The sequence below is a fragment of the Athene noctua genome, chromosome 11 (assembly GCF_965140245.1).
Source record: "Athene noctua chromosome 11, bAthNoc1.hap1.1, whole genome shotgun sequence".
Lineage (NCBI taxonomy): Eukaryota > Metazoa > Chordata > Aves > Strigiformes > Strigidae > Athene > Athene noctua.
The window spans coordinates 17,153,728-17,173,861 of NC_134047.1; the positions used below are offsets into that span (position 1 = coordinate 17,153,728).

Consider the following 20,134-nt stretch of genomic DNA (forward strand, 5'->3'; position numbering starts at 1 on the left):
GAAAGCAGGGTCTAGCCCTCCTGCCCTTGATCCTCCTCCCACTTTGGCTGTGGGCTGAGAGCATGGCATGTCTCTATCAAAGAGTTAAAAATACCAGTGTGCAGGAGAGGTCTTGTCCAAGCGGTAGACCAAAGGAAATCCTGTCACCACACCTAATCACAGAAAAAAAAAAAAAAAAAGAAAGCACTAACTAAAAAAAAAATCAATCTCAAAACAAGCAGGAAGTCACTTATCTACAGCAATCCGCCAGTGCAGCGGAGAGCTAGTTCTCCATAAAGCATCCTTGTTAGCAGAGTGCAAGCGGGCTTGAGGGATGGAAATGCATCTCCTTCCCCTGGGCCCAGGTGCCCACTGGGTGATGGTGAGAGCAAAAGCCCGAGTGTCAGCATCACCATTCACACTGGTACCCCTGCCAGCACCCAGTAAATCGCAGGGTGGATGATGCAGCCACAGGCATTTTGAGCAAATTGGGGATGTCCAGAGCAAGCTCTGGATTTGCTTTTCTGGTGGAAACAAAGGAAGCAGCACCGAAAGCTAAAAAGGCATTTTTATCCTTCTTTATTTGTTGAAAATGTCAATTAAAAAACTGTTCAAAATAAAAACATGTTAGAAAAGTTGAACTTGCATAAGTAGTTACAGTAAATAAACCTACATGACAAAGATAAACTGGAAGGCAGCTGACACAACATCCATCTAAAGACAGACTCACTGGAACCTATTTACAAAGCACTGTAAACAAAGTAAATATGGAAACATTGCTGTCCATCCGGCATGGCTTCTTTTCCTTTTTATTTTATTTTCTTGTCTTTTTTGGCTTCTAGCTCTTGACAAATGCTTGATCCAAAATGTCCCAGTGTGCCCTCCATCACATTACAGCTTACAAACATGCATATGTACACAGCACAGGTTTCAACTAAACAGGGAAACATTTCTACCCTCTCCTTGAAGTGTAAATGGCCCCTGGCTTGCATCCTTGCACTGGCTGCACACGTGAGTCCGGGCCCCAGCCCACCTTTGGGCAGGCAGCAGGACTGGTAAGTGCTGGTGTGTCCAGGCAGGGCCTCCCAGAACAGCAGCGTGAGCTGCTCAGTGTGCAGCAAAGGCTGTTATCCTGGAAAACAATTAACCAGCACAGCAGGCCTTGACTGCTGACCAAACCACTCAACTGTGAGCCTGGGCGGGGATGTGGAGAGCTGCCATCCAGCTGGGATGCTCTGGAGATGGCAAATGTAGCCAGAGCAGAAAAGACCTCTGTTTTGTCCTAGAAACAGCTTAGACTTAAAGAGCATTTCCTTTTACACTCCTTGTGATGTTTTCGAGTCTAGCTTTCCCCAGACACCATTTACTATGTTCTGGCTGAATTTTAATTGCAAGGAGGGAGTTGTAATTATTGCCTCTATTACATCCTTCATGACCAACGTAACAGTATGACTGTAATGAGCTGTGGTGCATCTGCACACCCTGGGATGATGCTGCCCTGTGATATACTTGTAAGACTTATCATTAACAGGAGATTACTTTTATAATGCTGCTAAGGAAGGAAGGAAAACATCAGTTCTAAACTAGGGTATAACACCAAATAAGATGAAGATAGCTGATACATATGCATGTTGCCTGTGTGCTGTGTTTGAGGAGCTGTGCAGGGATCTAGAAGGGTGCTGCACGTCCTTGCCCCAGGAGCATTCCAGCCCTTGTCAAAGCATAAATATAAATATCTTTCCTATCCCAAGAGAAAGTTCCTTTTTCCCAGCCGAAAGCCCCTTTGGGGCGATGGGGGGAGAAGTGGCTGTTGGCTACGCTCCCAGCCTTCGGGAAGGAGCGATGGGGAGCCTAACGTGGGCAGAAGGGAGCAGGGAACCAGCACATTTGGGGGTTGTTTTTTGTCATCAAGCAGTGTTTACATTTCATACAGAGAAAAGCATGTCCTGCAAGGGGAAGCACAGCAAAACTATAAACTCATACGATACCTGGACACTCAATGTGAAAACAAAGCAGGGGGTGGGGAGTTATAGTTCATGCATAAGAAAAGGGATGGGGGGGCAGAACAGCAGTTACCTGTTGTGCTAATCACGAGCTGTTAGGAGGCAGCACTGTGCAACATACCTTCCCATGCGCTCTGACAGGTGCTCCAGATCTGACTTCCCCAAGGAGTTCAAATGTCTTCATGTTAATTGCACATTTTAATCAGTATCAAGGCCACACGGGAACCACAGTATTGCTGGGCTCTAGTTCGCTACAGTCAACTAATGGGGAAAAAGAAGGTGGATGGGAAAAGCTTCCCCAGTTGTGATTATCTGAAAAGAGGAGCATGGTGCTTTTTGGTTTCTGCTCAATGCCACCTCAATAATGTTTTCATTCAATAAATAGGTACCGGTGCTTTTGAAAAGAATGAAAGCATTAAAAAGTGCTTAAGCTTCCTCTAGGAAACTGCTGCCAAACCCTTTGTGAGCAGCAATCATTAGCAGAGTTTGTATTTGCTCCCAGTAGCAGGTACGATGAGGTATTAGTTGCTGCAGATGAATTGTGAATCATGGACCGCTTGCTTACCGGTTTAGTTGTGATCGATTGTTTCTGGTTTATTTCCTTACTGGATGGAAGAAAAACTATTTTTTTTTCTCTATGACTTTTTTTTGGTAACAAAATTCCCAAAACCAACAAAATAAGGAGCAAGAAGAGGCAAAGGATCCAGTTCCGCTTCCCAGAAAACACCTGAGGTCACACACCACTGCCAGCAGCTTCTCCCCAAATTCAGGCAATCAGGGATGACTTGCGCCCCGTGTCCTCCCTGCCACACTCGTCCGTCTGCTTCAGCAGCCTTCTAACCAGCTTCTCCAAATCCTTCCTGGACTTAAGCTCTTCCTCCAAACACTGTTTCATCCTTTTGTTCTCCTTCAAGGAGAAAAATAAAGGAATAAAGATGCAGTTAATGCCCATGCACTTTACGCAGTGAGGTACTTCTATGCGCCTGGCTGCCTGGTGATGAAGCATCAGGAACATTTGACAGGTCACTGCTGGCTTGTGAGGATGCACAACACGGGTTACTTGTGGTCCGATCCTCTCAAGCAGACCCTTCCTACCTCACAGACCTGCATGAAACTCCCAGTGACTTTGAGCAGGCAGAAGCATCCTGCCACAAACCTAATTTTAGCCTGGGTTGGAAGATCCTTTTCTCCCAGAGTGGTGTCTCCCACCTCCAGGCTTAGGGCTGGAAAAAGGAGGACTCCTCTGAGTCTACAAGAACTGGTATCCACCAGACCCCTATAACATGAACATTCAAATTGAAAGAGCTTCTAGAGTAGGGGGAAAGACCAACCACCCCTTCCCTCCTGCTGGCTCTGGTGCTCAAGAGACTGCGTGGTGAGCTGATTCAGGAGAAAACTAAAGCTGATTCAGGGAGCTGCAGGACTGCATCAGCATCAGCAAGACTTTTCCTGGGCATGGACCAGTCAAAGACAATGACCTGGAGCAGCCTGGCTGGCTTTTGCTCAACTCCCAGCACAAACAATCCCACTCAAATTACCTGCTTCAGTTCTTTGACTTCATCTTTCAGTGCATAAACCGTGTCAACAAGGCTCCTGCAAAAAGAAATGTAAAAAAAAACCAAACCAGAAATAAAAAAAGCTGGAGTGCAGCAAAACAGCAACAGCATGGGAACTTTAAGAGCAAGGTGCTGCTGGGGAAGGTGCTTCCAGATTCTGCTGGACAAGCATCAGGCTGCTCCTACCACTGCTGCCCATGAGGGGACTCTAGAAACACATCCCAGGAGCATTTATAGGCCACCGGTCCAAAATTCAGGGCTCTTTTCTGAAAACTTGAGAATAATACTTTGTTCTGCTATCTTTAAATTATCAACAAAGGTCTGTGGCTTTGGCTTCCTTGTTTATGCTACTGCAATAAATAACAATGATTTTAAAACTGGAAATGCCTGAGCATTTTTTGTAAAATGGCCTTGATTCCTTGAGGTTATGCTGCAGAAAAACAAGCATGAAAGGAATGCACTGTCTGGGTTAGAAAAGGAGCAGATTAATGCAGTCACCCAGCCGCTGAAGCTACTAACAGGCTGGGGTCACTCACAGACAGGGTGCCAGGCAGGCTCCCAAGGGGTAGCAGCAGCCCAGTATGTCAGTAGTTAAAAAAAAAAGAGCCCCTTGTTTGGTTCTGTCTTCCTCAATCCCATTAGCTACATCCGGATAAGCTCTGGGACTCGATAAACTGACTCTTGGGATTTGGCACAGACTCCCAGAGGGCTGTAGCCACGTCACAGCAGCTGGGAAGGCAGCCCTGTTCTTAAAAAGGGACAAAACAGCAACTGAAATAGCCCAGTGGTTCTCACCAGGACTAAGGCAGCAGTCGGTGCTACCAGCCCTGCTCTGCAGAGATGCAGAAGCAGAGGGCACTGGTTTTTAACGTCCTTCCAAAAAGCAACCAGGGGATCTGCAAGTAGAGAGCAGCCACACTTACTTTTCCTCTGTGACAGTCTGGCCATTGCTTCGTGTTTCCTCTATGATGATTTTCTCTTCCTCAGGAAGAAGGACTTGGGGGATGGAGTCTTTACGGGAGCCTGTGTACAAGAATTACTCATCAGGAATTAAAAAGGAGACCTTCCCTGACGCCCAGGCTGCTCCGGAGACAGCACGGCCAATGCAGCCCTTGTTCTCCCGGCTCCTCTGCAAGCCCGGGGCTGGCTGTGACACGGGGGCTGGAGCAGCCGCCGGCTATCTGCCATGGTTTAGTACTGGCTTACACATACCACTAACCTGGACCTAAAGCAGAAAAAGGAAAGTTTTCGCGAGCGTTCACTGCATCTAAAGCTACATCGTGACATAAATGAAATCATTCTATTAGGTTCAAGAGCTCTCAGAAGAAACATGACCTCCCTTTTTCAAATGTGCCATTATTTGATAGTTTGGTGATTTAATTTCACATCTCACCAACAATGATAAATAGTTACATTTCCAGAGTTGAAGATGTTAGATAGGTTCTTATGATGCAGCTTGTTCTTAAACACGCAGCTGATTGAGAGATAATATTCATGCTTCCTTTCTAAAGCTATATGCAACCTGAGATTACCATCAGGTTTTCAGTGCTGACAGCCACAGGCACTGCCTAGGTTTGCTTAATTCCTAACAAGTGCTGGCGAAAGAGCTGTGTCTCATCTGCCCTCCTACCTGCTTCATTCTCTGCGTTTAGAAGAAAAACAATGGCAACTAAACCACTAGGTAGATGAAGCTCCCTTATCTTGAAGGCTGAACACCACACAGTTTCCTAGCATGAGACTTGTTGCTGTATGATGCAACTATCTGGTTTTTCCCAGAGGGGTTATCAGTGTTGCTGGCAGAGTAAGAACTAAATAATCTGGTTGTGTGCCCACCTGAGCTGAGAGCTTGCTGGAAGCCGGCCCCAGTACAGTATGCCTCGATCACCTTCAGGATCTGAGCATCTTCTTCCAGCGCAGCAGTACCTGTAAAACATTGCAGACAAGAGCTATCACAAAAAGCAAAGTGTTCTGGCTTCATCCCTCTCAGCCTTTGCTCCCAAGTCCCTTAAGAGAAGAGCATGCTGTTTCCCTGACTGACACTGTCTCTGGGACTTCGCCTAATTCCCTTTTGCAGTCCTTTACATTTTCTGGCCTTTGCAACATCCTGTGGCATTAAGCACCATGACTAAACAGTATGAAAACACACCTCTAGCTGCTCATCTCAGCAAAGCTCAGGGGGTGATGCCTGACTTTGGGTGCAGGCAACACCAAGAGATGGGTAGGTAGAGCAGCCCTGCTAGGAGGGGTCCAGTGCAGCCACATCAGAGCAGGACTTGGAAATGTGAAGTCTTCATTTCCAGCCTTAGCTCAGCGCTGTCTTCCCGAGGGAGACAACTGACCTTCAAGCTGCACACCGCAACAGCTCACTGCTGGGTGACCATGACCTTTCATGTAAAACCCCAGAGGACTGTCCCAAGAGGACTTCAGAGAGCTGCCAGCACATCCTTCTCTGCAGGTGAACGCCCCTGCAGGGATAAGGCCTTTTTGTGTTCCCTGATCCCCCATGGAAACTGTTCCACGACCTGCTGGCATGACCAGGTAAGGGTTTGTCCCAGCTCTCATATTTTGATGACTGTTAATGTGCAATTTTACTGCAGCTTTTAACTCCTTGGAAGTAGCTCCTTGGCTTCGTACCCAGAACAAGACCACCCACAACCCATGACCTTGTACTAGCAATCATGAGGAGGGTGGTAGCATGTCTGGCAGTCATAGCTGGGAGGGGATCTGTCAGAGGCTGAGGACCAGTGCGCTTCCAGAAGCCTCCTGTGCTCAACAGCACATAGGCTTGTTCACAACGTAAGCATCCTGTGGCATCCTGCACCATAAGAAAGGCTGTTTCCAAAGTCCCAGGGAGATCACCAAGTACACAGAAACCTCCAAATGGAAGAGAAAAAGATAACACTTACTTTTCCGAATAACAAACTCTTCATCAGATGGTTTTCTCTCTGTTTTCCTTTTTGGAAGAAACTTCTTCATTGTTTTTGGACTTTTGCTGGAATCCTATAGAGAAACAGACTCTTGTGTTTAACCAGAACCAAAGGCAGCTCGAACAGAGGAGCAGGGCAGCTGAATGCAGCTATCCGTGTTATGCACAACACATGAGAGCACTACAAAGCAGGCAATGACAAAGTTGGGGAAAATTATGCTTTTTGCCTTTCCCAGGTGGTAGTTGTGGCCCGCTGCTCCCTGGAACAGCAATGGGAACAGCATCCGCAGGTCTGGGCCAGGACAAGCTCCTCTAGCAAATTCAACCCTTGGCTAAGATCCTTTAGCCAAAGAATTCACATTCACAGCACTTTTAGTCCGCTTACCAACTCTGTGGTCTTTGTTAGAAAACCCTATAATATTGTTTATTTCCTTGACTTGATTTGATTTCTAATATAAACCAGTTGGCAAATAACATTGCCTCTAAATGCACACAATTTGTTTGAGAGTATAAATCCCCCACACAGATACACAAACAAATACACACAAAGTTAGTGTTTGCTATGACTCCACAAGTAAGAAACACAAGCTTTTATCTCCTCCACTGAGTTACAAGCCTTGCTGATTTGGAGAGAATTAATGTGTTAGTAGGTTACATGCAATACAGATTTTAAGCAGGAGAAGAGGCATGCCAGGAAGTTTAAGTACCATAATACTAAATCCATATCTCAAAATACGTTTGCCAGCCACTACTGACTCTCATGATAACTTACTGATACAGCCAGGCAAAATTAGGGTCATGCAAGCACGAGAAGCATGAACAGGAACAAGCATTCTTTGCCACAATAAGCCAAAGAGATGTATCTACCCTTACCTTTAAGATATAAGACATCCTCTACAATGAATATGCAAAGAAAGAGAAGATGAGTGTGAGAGACTGATGATTTTATTGACCAAGTCCATTAAATCCACAATTCTAAAACACGTTTAAATGTTAGTCTTGTGATTAATGTGGCACACCTTCTGTGCTGGTTTTAGAGCACTATCAACATGCAAAGGAGAACGGTGTCATGCAAAACTGAAAAAATTACATGTGAAACGCATGGTAAGTGGGCATTAATATACTCTAAACACATCAAAATAGAGAACATGCCTCCTCCGTTAGTAGTAGGTTTCTGTAGATGTTGGTTGGCTAAAACAATGCCTAAAAATGCAGGACCCATTGGTGCTAGGCAATGCTGCAGCCACCCTGTGTGTCCAGCTCCATCTGAGCCCCTCGGGGACTGGCTCCATACTAGTCCTGTGGTCTTAACCCAACGCAGCCGGGATGACGGGATGCTCTGCCATCCTCACTGGAGGCAGCATCAGGCATCGGGATCTCCCAGCTCTGCTGGCAGGACAGGTTGCTCCCTGCACACCCCGTGGAGAGCCCTATCCCTGGGATGCTCGGCACGGGGGCTGCCTGGCTCTCCTGCAGGTCTGGCCAGCCAAGTACTGAATCCCAATATTAGAAACCCTTCACCTAACGCAAAGCAGGCCACTTAAAAAAAAAGTAGAAGAAATAATTCGTGAAACTTCTTCACTTTGCTAACCTGAATCCGGGCACACTGCTTTACCCACAGTACTTGCTCTGTCACTACAAATGATTTACTGGAAACAGAACAGGAAAAATGACCCAATTTCAATGGAAATTTCAGTGCTGTGTGGTACGCAAGCAGGTTCTGGGGTTTCCTGAGCACAGCTAGGTATGAGGAAATGCACAAGACTATGCCATCCCGTCCTACACTACTAGAAGCCAATTAAAGTAACACTGGATGTCTGAAAATCTCTAATCTTTTAATCAAACCCCCCCACTCCCTTCCCTGCAAATAACCTTTGAAATTTGTATTCCTTCATTGTATCTTCATTATAGGAAGGTGTCTGAGCTGTTAGCCTCGTTTATTTTGTACCCTGTTTTTAATTAAAAAACAAACCCAGTGAAATAGGACTTCTGCTTAGCGATTGAGCACGCTGGAGGGAGGGATAAGGCAGATGCAGAGCTGCTTGGGCCAACAACTGAATTTATTTCATATTTGTCATCGCAGCCTCTTGTTTATGATTCCCTCCCCTGAGAAGGAAGCTGCCCCCCAGGCTCAGGTTGGACTGACTGGGTACCAGGCTGAGCCTGCCCAGCTCTGCTCCAGCTCTGGTGGACTCACTGCCTTTGGGTTTCCACCAGTGTGGCCAGCACAGCCCCTCAAGCAGTGGCTGGTCCTAGTGAGCCTCCTCATCAGCCACGTTTTCAGCTGTGAAGTGTTTGCCACAGCCAAGCCCCGTGGTGACATTAAGGTGCTCTGCTGTTGTCCCAGGTCTGGTCCTACCAATTGGCCCTGCAGCAAAGTGACTGCACATCTGTGCCAAACACAAGGACATGACCTGATAAGCTTTTCATTACCTGGGCACTTTCTAGCCTCAGCAGTGCCTTTAAACAAAGGCTCATTAGAGGAAGTGGGGGCTGTCTCTACTGCTTTCCACAGGTGGCCTGTGATACCCCTGTTCCCATGCAAACCACATTTTCGGTCTTTTGACACCTTGCACGATACCATCCAGGCTGCAGCCCTTCGGGGCTCTCTGTCTGCTCAGCTTCTGTGGCAAAAACCTCTTGCCTGGTTTCAACACAGAAAGTTTAACTCCTGCTACGCAGGACAGGGGACAACTGAGAAACCACGAAGAGCCGTGGTATTAATGATATCAATCTGTGATTTTGGCCAAACTTATAAATAAATATCAGCCTTGCACTTTCACACAGAAAAAATTCTCTACTTCAAGCCTCTTCCTATATTTTAATCCACCATGCAAGCAAGAAATGGTTTAGTCTATGTTAGGGATTTGGAACATGCAAAGATTAAGGGTCGTTTCCATTCTGCTTGGTTGGTTTTTGAACAAGTTAATTCCCAAACTGAAAGGCATTGTTTTACAAATTTTAAGAAATAAATGTAAGAAAACACCATGAGGCAACCTAAACTCTTTATCTGGAACAGCAGACCTACAGCCGCCCTGGCTGCCACAGTCTCCATTCCTGAGTGCTGGGGGACTAAGGGGGGGTCCAAGCCCCCTTCCCCATCTCCATGGGGAGCCCAGGCAGTGATGCTCCCAGGGCTGCTGTACCAAGAAAGGTGGCTGACTCAGAACCGGAGTGCTCATTCAGTAAGGGGAACGTTACCCAAACTACTGGTGAGTAATCCCAAAAGTTTAATGTGAGGTAGGGAAGGAGAGCACTGCAACTGCAGCAAGGGGTGAGAATCGGAGCTGGGTTGTATTTTGGGTTTCCCCACGCTGCCTCCTACCTCCCAGGGGTTTCTGCGGGGGAAGCGATCCCTCGCGCTGCTGCCTCCCAGCAAGGTATGGGTGTGTAAAACACTCGGGTGGGCCACGAAGGAGGGTCCAGCCCCACGGCTGCTGCAGGGAGCCCTGCTCCAGCCACTAAAGCACAGGGTGGAAGAGACAAGAAATATCAACAGGCCTTTTTGCTCTTCCTCTTGGTGCAGCATCACTGCTCGATCCTGGGCAATGCTGAGCTGCTGCTAGGCTGGAGCTGGAACATGTCCCAGCAGGGAGCCCAGCTCCCACCCATGGCTCAGAGCAAGGCAGGAGGAGGAGGAGAAGAGGCAGCAGCTCCACCACAGCACTGCCGAAGGAGAGCACTGATGGGATGTGCAAGGCTGTGAGACACCCCGTTGCGGGACTGGTGACATCCAGTAGTCGAGAGCAAACATCAAGCCTGCAAACACGTGCTCACGTTTCACTCACAGCACAAAGTCAGCCACAGAGACAAGCATCCATCGCAGGCCTGGGGCAAAACTTGGCAGAGTGATTTCTCTCAATGTCCCTGTTAACCTCAGCTTCTGTGCCCTTACTACAGGATAAGAAACCTGGACACAAGCACTAGGGATTGCCATGAAATCAGGCTCTTCTGCAGGCACAGGGATGATTACCTCTTTGTAACTCAGCGCTGCCGATGGTCTGAGTGGAGGAGCAGGACGGAGGCAGCTCAAGCTCCAGGGCTTGAGGATTTTGGGGGGTTCTAGAGGTCCACGGATCTGTCCGGCTGAACTAAATGTCTGAAAAAACAGATGAGAAGAAAATGAAGACTGTTAGCCACCAACAATGTAGAGAAGCAGAGGGTGATGGACAAGAGTTCACTGTGAACTCCTTTGTTGCAACAAAAATAGGGCAGGATACACATAAAATGGTACAAGCATGGCATGATTACAAACAAAAATGCGGGATGTGTCTTACAGCTGTACCCATCACCTCGATATCAAGGTGCACTGCCAAAACAGAGAGATCAACCAGCTCCGAGGGACCCCGGGCAGCAGAGAGGCTGGGGAGGCAAGGCGCTTACCGAATGAGTGCTCCAGGACTGCGTTTTGGATACGGTGTTGCACGTCCCTTTGGTGAGCCTTTGCAAGTGGTCAAGCCATTCGTGCAAATCCTGGCTGGTGCTACAGGACACAGTGATCCGCTCTGTCATGTTCCCTGCAACAGAGGGTTAAATAACCATCTTTAGCAAGCCGTAGAGACCCAGGAGGAAACACAGGGTGACCTCAACTTGGCACAGCAGCAAGCAGCTCCTCAGATTGCAAAGTCCAGTGGCTGCAAAAAGGCCAGGGCAAAGATGTGACTGCCCGTCCTGCTCTGGGCACACAGTGCCAGCCAGTGTGGAAGCTGCAGAGAAAAGCTAAGGGAACTGGCGAGATGAATGTGTGAAGAATTATTTAATGTTAAAAGTAAGCAAACACAATATTTCCTGACACCAATTACCACCAGCACAAATAGCTGCAGTGCAGCCAAGGCACTGAACATGAAATGACTGTGTATAGCTAGAGGTAATGAGATAAACTGAAGGGGAAATTTGGGAGAGGCATTAGGAAAGCTACCTGATGATCAGACCTGTTAATCTGACAATAAATGAGGTGCTCGCAGCTGCACAGGATGGATGCTGGACACAGATGGGGCACGCACAGCACAGAGAAGGGCTGCTGGGGCAGGAGATTTGTCTCATATGAAACACTATGATCTCTGAAAGCAGCCCAGTGCCAGAGACATTGCTCAAGAGCACTGGAAGAAGGTTGCCTCAACCAGGAGGGAGATGCTCAGGAACTCAGGCAACACATGGTAAAAGAGCAAAGAGTGTGGTGCAGTGGTTACTGGGAGGAGAAGCACCAGTACCTCCAGTGGCAGATGCTGTTTGGACTGGGAGCACGGCCCCAGGCAGGGGCCCCACTGACCTGCAATTTCAAACGTGTGTTCATTCCCTTCAGCATCTTCCAGCTTTGTCAGCGTCATTCCCGTCAAAGGCAGCTTTCCCTAGGAGAACTGAGGAGTCAGTGTCTGCATCGGCTTCCCAGTGGGCATTGTTCTGCTTGTTTCTGCTGATTCTTTCACTTTGGGAATCGCCATTAAAAACTAATTTGTGAAGGCTTCAGAATGCAGGAAGAGTCTCCTTTAATGGATGGATCTAGATTTCCCTGCACAACTAGGTCAAACCCCTGAAAAGATGTTCCCCTGACAACTGAGTCATACCCGGCTCATCAGCCACCCTTTCCCTTCAATAGGTGCAAACCCTTTTTACAATAGTCAGAAGGATCAACTTCCCCTGTTTTTTCTGAAAGCCTTCCCTGTCCCTCTGTTATGCATGCTGATCTGACTGCTCACCTTACTTCCACTGGTGGGTAAAATAAAAAAAAAACCAGCTAAATCCTTCCTAAATTTTTCCCATCTCCCTTGCATGTGACAAATGATACATCAACACAAGAGCATAGTTTTTCTGGAGGGTACTGATTTTTTCAGGCAACTGGAGAAAAGCCAAGCTCCCAACAGCCTGATTGCAGCCATTCAAATAGTAACACATAAGAAATGCAGAGCTTTGGGGTGCCTCATGCAGTGGAAATTCTGGGTTCTTCACAGTGGGCTTTATAAAAGTGAAATATTTTTCAGGCACAGCACAACACAGAGCTGGCTGGCTGGCCGTGTGGGTCAAAACCCTACAAACTACGTCAGGACACCTTACACATACAAACAACACTCTTGAGAACAGCATGTAGGACAACAGGCTGCAAGGAGTTGGTTTTTTTTTTCTCATTTCACAGCATTCACACCAAATGCTGTTTAACCAGTTGACAGGACAAAGGCACTAACTGTCCTGGCACTCATGGTAAAACCAAGCCCTGGTTCCCAGCCTGGGGCATTTGCATCAAAACAGACAGGTTTAAGGAAGCAGAGGATTTGAATTTGATAAGAGCTATCTGATTTCCTTTTTCACACCTAACGGCTTGCAACTTCAAATTAAGCATGCCTACCTGATAGATGAACCCACTCATCCGTGGGCTTGCAGACAGCATCAGCAAAACGTTTGAAAACAGCAAGAAATATCGCTCTTCTTTCTCCTGCGGGGATAAGAATTCAGGTTAGTCCAGTTTACAATGCATCACAAGTACTTTCCTCCAGCAAAGGGAACCTGTTGCAGCTGGAATCAGACTGTGAGAGATCACCCCCAAACAAATTATTCTGATTTTTTTTTTCCAGCATCTCATTTTTATACTAGTTTTTCCTGCACACATTTTTGTCTGCATCCTGCCAATCCTCTCACAATCATTTCAGAGTGCCTCAGAAGACCATATGTCCCTCAGCATCTCACATCCCAAACAAGACTCCGGGACTAGGCTCTACAGGTCCTTGTTTTACAGATCTTCCCTTCCCAGGGAAAAGTTGCTACAGGGAGCAATTCAGTGATAGCAGGCACTTTCCCACGCCAAACATGCAGTACGCAGGGCTTTAACATCACTGGTGAAGGCCTGTGGCAAGCACTGGTGTGATGCTTTAGGACAGGCAGCACAGGAATCCCTCCAGTTATTTCCAAAGCACAGTCAGCTCTGGAGGGGGACGTCACAGCAGCTGCCACACTGTGCACAGGACATGGCAAAATGGTTATGTCAATGCACACTTTCAAGTCACTCTCATTTCTCAGAGTAAGTCACAGGGGGGAAAGAGGGAAATTAATGTGCTATGCAGCACCCGAGGTGCTTCTTTTGCTTGCAAAGTTTGTCACAAAGGCCTGAAGCTCAGCCCCCAGGGTGCCTGACTCCACAGACATGCAACAGTGCCACTGCACAGCTCTTCTCCAGGTAAAATTATTTATCAGAATTATTTTTCAGCACTTTGCTGGCCTGGAGAGACAGTAGCTGCCACCCTTCATCACTGATCCCGTGAGCAAGGGGATATTTGGACACAATGTCTTTAGGCAGAAGGACCACCACACTCACCTCACTTCCCCCACACTGTACCATAACCTGGGACATGTAGATGATGTTTCCCATTGTTTTTATGTCCTCTCCTTCCCAGCGCTGGATGGATTCAGAGAGGATCTGCAGTTCGAGTTGTTTCCTCTTCCTCAGCTCCTGGCATTGTGACTGGGAATTAGAGCAGGGCGCTTCGTTAGCCAAAGGACAGGCACAAATCTGAACCATCCCAGCGAAGATGGTTTCACCAGCAAAGCACCCACAGCCACGTGGCCTCAGGGCTGGTCACATCAAGGGATCAGGAAAGCCTGCTTTGGCGCTATTACACAAAGTTTGTTAAAAAAAAAAAGAAAAAAAAGACACCCTAGCGATTTATGTAGTAATGAATACATTTAAAATGTCAAAGAAATTGTGAACTGCACCAAGCAGTTCTTTTCTTTCCAAATCAGTCCTACCTCTGAGAGCACAGGGTCACATTTTCCAAACCAAGACAGCCGCAGAGTTAAATGCCTCTAATTTTGCTGCTGCTTAGAGAGATTTTGCCCATTTTGCTCAAACAGCAAAGAGAATTATACTTGCAGAAATGCCAAGCCCCCATGAATCAGATGGGTGGGTCTTTTCTAACCAAAATTTGCAAACCCAAAAGCAAGACTTGGCACAATATTTCAGTGGTGCAGTATAGTAGCGCAAAATGAAGCTTTTGAAGGTGCCATAATTGAAAAGACTGCACCGATGCTCAGCAGCTGGGTCTGGGAGAGCTCCACAGAGCGGCCAGTCCTTCAGCAGCTTTCAGCAAGCAGAGGACCACGCTGACTGAACAAAGACAGCCCTGCAAATCCAAGCAAAACTTGCTTTAACTGACACCTCTGCCAACAGGGAAAATTGCTCCAAAGCCAAACCTGGGCTCAGTTTTCGCTAGCTGTTTGGTTTTTTCCAAACCCCTGTTTCTAACAGAGATTTTTCTCCTTTCCAGTTCAGTTTCATACAAACTCCTTGACTATCCAGATCTTCAAAGAGAGAGGTTGCATTGGGTCTAGTCTGAAAACGAAAAAATTTGAACCAAGCTGTGAGGACTTCCTCTGGTTTTGCAACTGTTTTGATGGCTCCCAGAATGTCCGAATCCAATGCAAATCCCTATAAAATCCACAGCAATCCATCGCAGTCTGTGCAGAGGCACCACCATAAATCACAGCCGCTCTGTGGTCCCCCCCTGCCTTCACTCAGGAGCCTCCCTGATCCTACCACAGGACCACAGGTCCATCTCAAAGGGCATCTCTGCCCGTCTAATCTCAAATCCACACTGAACCTCTTTAGTCGTACCATAATTACATTAAATTACTCAGCACCCAAGTACACATTTCAAGTAAAACTGTCCATCACTTACGAGCATTCCTACAGATCAATGACACCTTGTAATTTAACTGAATGATTCCCCTATTATCTACTAGAATAAATGGAAAGGGAGCTGAGTTTCTAAGTAAATGTAGCATGATCGCCCTTTCCTGTTTTCTATGAACTTTCTCCTCCCCATCTTTTATCTGCACTGCTAAGCACCGAAAACTTGCATCTGCTATGCTAAGGAAGGAAGTTGGACCACATCTGGAGTGGTTATAGTGAAAGGTACTCAGTGGCTACAAAGTGAGATAAACTATAGCTTTTTTAATAACTGAAAAAAGCTTTGCTGGGTAAAACCTTTGTGCACGTGGATGGCTTTTTTCCCCCCTCCTCTTCATCTTGGTGCAGAAGGACTTTGAGGGGTGTAAGAAACACAGCTCACAGAAATAGGTTTGTTATTTCTGACTCATCCCTTCACTGGCAATTGCTCTGTTCCCCGCTGATGGCCACGGCACCCAAAGCCACAAATTACCTGCAATATGGTCAAAGCCTCCTGACGCCCATGGAGCAAACCTCAACAAAACCAAGAGTCACACAATAGTCTCAGAGGGGACCATCCTGCTGGCACCAGCAGTTGAGTCACACACCCCTGTTAACCTTTCACAGCTCATCTCAATAGCAAGGGGCGGTCTAGTTTCAGGTGGCAAATGATTAGGGTATGGAGGCAAAAGGAGATGAAAGGGACCCCGTCGTCACTGCTACCCACACGTGGCTTTCTGCAGCGGAGGAGAAAGTCAGAGGTCCTCCGACTCTGCTGCAGGGACCACAGAGCCAGCATGAAATTGCTGAAACATGCAGCCAGAGGGGCAGCTCTAAGCTTGAAACGTGAAATTAAGATTCTTTATAACCCATCTTTTCCATTCCAAAAGACCTTTTTTTCTAATGAGGACACAAATGTCAGGCTTGACTCATTCTTCATGAAATGCAGCCCTGAAATGGAGCGCTCTATTTTAAGAATTGCCACCTACCACAAGGGACTTGAAGGATGTGACGGCTTTCAAAACCTCTTCGTGATCTGCATGCGCCTCCTAGTGAAGGGAGAGAAAAATCCCTCAGACACCCGCTGCAGCAGCTGCCCTGTGCAGCACCCACTGCCCCAGCACCCAGGGCTGCAGAGCTCACAGGGTGCTGGGGAACGTGGGGCCAAGGGTGCAGACAGCGTGGGCTGCTGAAGGGAGCCCAGGTCCCCCAGATACCTTCCTCACCACCCACTGACTGTGACATGGCTTAAAGCAGCTATGCAATTTGCTGAGACCAATTTAATGAGCGTAAAGTGGCCTGAGCAAAAGCAGATATGATTTTACTTAGAACAGACTCAGCTTACAAAGAAAATCAATCAAAACAGGCTGAGGCGCAGGGTAGATTTCTGGCTTCGCCTTCAGGAAGGAAACTTCCACTGGCATACAAAATATTCCAGCCATCACCCTGTCAAGCATCCCATTTCCATGAGCATCAATGGGAGCTTCAGCTCTGTGTTTAAGGGAGGGCACTCTGAGCAAAGAGCTCGTCCCTTATCTCTGAATGCAGCTGCATGCTAGTACTCTCCTAGCACCTCCTCCTGGATCTAGGGCCCGACATCATAAGCCCTTCACCACCCAGTCCTCATGCCAAGCAAATCCTAAGGTGTCTAGGTTGTGATGGAGCTGTCCTTGAGGCTGTCGGAGGCTGCCTGGGTGTGCTCACCTCTGAACCCATGATAAGGGCTGCCCTGAACATGCCTGTCCTGTCTCCAGCTGCACAGCAGTGCAGAGTGCTACGGTATACCTCCACACTGCATATATCTATATTGCATATATCTATACTCCTCCCACAGTACCACAGCTTAAACCTCAACCCTACTGATTCATGCAACAAAACCCCCACACTCAGATTAGAAACTAAGAGAAATAGGTGACGTGTGTGTCCCCACATCCACTGCCGACCCCCATACAGAATCCATATAGCATCCTGCAAAGAGTGGGCTGTGTCTGGATGGGCAGGGGGGCTGCAGCCAAGCTCAGCTCAGTCCCTGCAGCTGAGCTAAGCCAGGTGAGAGCAGGACAGGTCAGGTCTGGAGTGTGCCCACAGTGCAGGCTCTTATGCCCTCTCACATGCAGAAAAACCCCTGGCTCAAGCACAGAGGTTTTAACCCTCTGGCTGGGATGTTGAATTTGAATGATTGTAGCTAAGTGTGCTGAGTAATTAACTGGTAATTAATACTGGAAGAGGTAAAAAGCAAACCCAGTTAAAAACAGACAGTTACTTCTGTTTTGTTCCCCTCCTTGCACCACCCCTGAGGTTTGCATCCCCACAGCTGGAGTGCACCAGCAGGCGAGTAGCAGAACTCCAGCAGCAGAGACCTCTACAGTCCCCCGGGGGAGAAACGTCCTAAAGCAGATCTGCCACGAGTCGAAGAAGTCTCTGTCCCCCTTCACTGCTCCCCCTGCTTCCAGGCACTCACTCCTCAGCCCCCCCATGTCTCTGCCAGCTGCCAGATCTGTGTCTGCCTGTGCAGCTCTGCCTCCACCCAGGAGCACAAGCGGACAGGCATAGGAATCTCATACAACGATAATAAAACCACTGATTTATTACCCGCTGTGCACATAAACACCAGCTGTAGTCTGACCCTGAACTCTGCTATTACTTGTGCTGGAAATGGCCCATCTTTGAGGAAGGGCTGGGGTGAAGAGCAGGCAATGCCTTTCCACAACATCCCCGAGACTCCTCCACTGCTTTCCCACTTCTAATCTGAAAGGTAGATAACATCCCACGGACACCTCCACGGAGGGGTGGTAAGCACTTTTAGCAACATCGTGCTCAAATACCAACGGGCAGAGGTGCCTCTTGCAGCCGGGGGGGCAGCTCTTGCAGCGTCAGGGCGGGCACAGCCTGCCCAGCAGTCCCACAGCCCACCTACCTCCATGTGCCGCTCCAGCTCCTGCAGCAGCGTCACATATTTATCCAGCCTCAGGAAGGGTTTGCTGAGGCTTGTGGTTAAGATGAGAATGCCTGGGTTGGCCGCACCCTGGCTCTCCATGAACTTCTCCAGCTCATCACTATAAATAGAGACAACAACAACAACAAGGAGGGCTCACCACCGCCGAGGGCTCTGTTTTGCTGCCTCCCACGCTCTCCTGATGGCCGGGGCTCTGCTCTGAGCTGCACCTTTTTAAAGGCAGCCCAGCCTTCCCGCCGAGCATCTCCCACTGCAAAGCCAGCAGGGCAGGCAGGGAACTGTCAGCTTCCAGCCAAGCAAGAGCCTGCTCCCCAGGGATGCAGGGGAGGGTGCTGCGTGGTGGCAGGTGTTGGTGTGCACAGCCTCTGGGGTACAGCAGCTGGTCCCCCGGCACAGCGAGGTGGCACAGGTGGACAGCGTGGGCTGCAGAGGCTGTTGTGTGCTGGAGGATGCTGCAGCAACGCACCGGGACCCTGCTGGGAGCTGGGATGCAGGTGTTAGTGTGTACATCACTCCAGAAAACACAGCCTGTGTGTGTCAGCACATCCGCCAAAGCTGATTCTTTGACTGATTTAGGAAAAGGGAGTCAGACTGAGGAATCACATGCATGAGGCATTTAACAGTCATTTTGTTAGGCTGAATTAAAGCTGGATTTCAGTACGTAAGTTAATATATTGCAAGTTCCCATTAAGGAATGGGGAGACAGCCAGTATAGCCAGGGTCCTGGCTTTCCCATCACTACAGGGAGGACAGGTAAACTGCACTAGGGATGACAGTTGTAGCCTTTTGGCCTGGCATGCTTTTTAGCATGGCATTACACAAATTCAAGCATCTACTCAAGTGGGACAAGCTGAAGAAAGATGTTATTACTGCAAATCAACCATTTAGTTGGACAGCAACTCAATTAATTAACTGGGTAAGTCCGGGTGACTTGCAGACCACCCTCCCTTTTGCAATGATGTGCCACAGGGGAACATACTCCCATCTGCAAGTGTGTGAGCACTTCAGCAGCGGGTGTGAAACAGCATCTGGATCCTTTAGGAAGTAACAATCATAGGAGATGCTACTGCGAGGGCTGAGGTTGCCTCTGTTTTACCCAAGGTAAAAGTCCTGTATGTGCAGGCAGCAGGCAGGACCTGCAAGACCAGCTCTGAACACAAGGAGTGTGAGTTGTCTCCACACTGGAGCTGAGAGCCTATGCTGAAGAGCCCAAAGCCCCAACAGTTTTCTCAGCAGCAGAATCTCATGTTACCCCCTTGCCCTGTTGTGAAAATACAGATCAAAAGCCATGCCAGGCCAAGTATTAATAATAAAAGTAGCTTTTTAAAGGGGGGGGGATTTCAGTCTGAATTTCCTCCTCCATCACTCACCTGTGTTGCGTGAGGACGTTGACTGCGGATGGGTGGTTAGCGCAGTACGTCAGGTACAGGGAGCGGAACTGGGGCATCAGGTTCATGAAACAGCCTCCGACACGCTGCTGGTTCTCTGGGAGCCTACAGACACCAACACACAGCCACAGTGTTAAGTCTCTTGATCTGCATCCTGCAGCTACAGCACAAACAGGTACTCAGGAACGGACCACTGCCCAGGACCACTGCATGAGGACGCTCCCAGGTCACTGTGTAACTACAGCACCAAGCAAAATACCCACACCTGCCATGCAGGAAGGAGGAAGAAGGAGGTCCTCAGATGGGTCTGGGTTTCTGGGGTGCAGACAGTGAGTATCACAACCCATTATCAGCCTGGGACAAGGTGTGACCCAGCCTGTCCTGTCCCACCAGCAGAACTGCAGCTGCTGAGGAAGTGCTGGAAAGAACTGGGTGCAACGCAGGGGTGGTCCCACTGTCTGGGCTGCCCATATGAGAGAGATGGAGAGAGAAAGAGAAGTCACAGCCTAAATATACTTCTAATATTCAGTCTTTTCCCCATCTCTTTTCAGCCCTTCCAAAGGAGAGGCTGAGCTAAAGCTGAACATGTCTGCCAGTCTCCCTGCGGGAAATCACCTCTAATAATTTGCTCTTTGCTCCCTGGAAATCCTCATCTTCATGCCTGCCAGATCAC

General features: G+C 48.1%; 1 protein-coding gene across 8 annotated transcripts in view; it reads right to left on the reverse strand.

Annotated features, from left to right (window-relative positions):
- Positions 1 to 542: 542 nt before the first annotated feature.
- The window catches only part of ARHGEF6 (Rac/Cdc42 guanine nucleotide exchange factor 6), a 43,062-nt gene continuing 23,470 nt past the window's right edge, over positions 543 to 20,134 (reverse strand). For 5 of the 8 annotated variants that reach the window (XM_074914897.1, XM_074914895.1, XM_074914901.1 and 2 more), the window contains 14 exons: positions 19,444 to 19,566; positions 18,035 to 18,173; positions 16,107 to 16,166; positions 13,768 to 13,914; positions 12,805 to 12,891; positions 11,734 to 11,812; positions 10,848 to 10,981; positions 10,438 to 10,563; positions 7,338 to 7,358; positions 6,445 to 6,538; positions 5,372 to 5,461; positions 4,462 to 4,561; positions 3,521 to 3,575; positions 543 to 2,889 (listed from right to left, as the gene is read on the reverse strand). In XM_074914897.1, coding sequence (XP_074770998.1) covers positions 2,749 to 2,889; positions 3,521 to 3,575; positions 4,462 to 4,561; positions 5,372 to 5,461; positions 6,445 to 6,538; positions 7,338 to 7,358; positions 10,438 to 10,563; positions 10,848 to 10,981; positions 11,734 to 11,812; positions 12,805 to 12,891; positions 13,768 to 13,914; positions 16,107 to 16,166; positions 18,035 to 18,173; positions 19,444 to 19,566 — 1,396 coding nt within the window. In that variant the 3' untranslated portion in view covers positions 543 to 2,748. Of the gene's footprint in view, positions 2,890 to 3,520; positions 3,576 to 4,461; positions 4,562 to 5,371; positions 5,462 to 6,444; positions 6,539 to 7,337; positions 7,359 to 10,437; positions 10,594 to 10,847; positions 10,982 to 11,733; positions 11,813 to 12,804; positions 12,892 to 13,767; positions 13,915 to 16,106; positions 16,167 to 18,034; positions 18,174 to 19,443; positions 19,567 to 20,134 lie in introns of all 8 variants that reach the window. The other 3 variants (XM_074914894.1, XM_074914896.1, XM_074914898.1) reach the window with 3 other exon arrangements.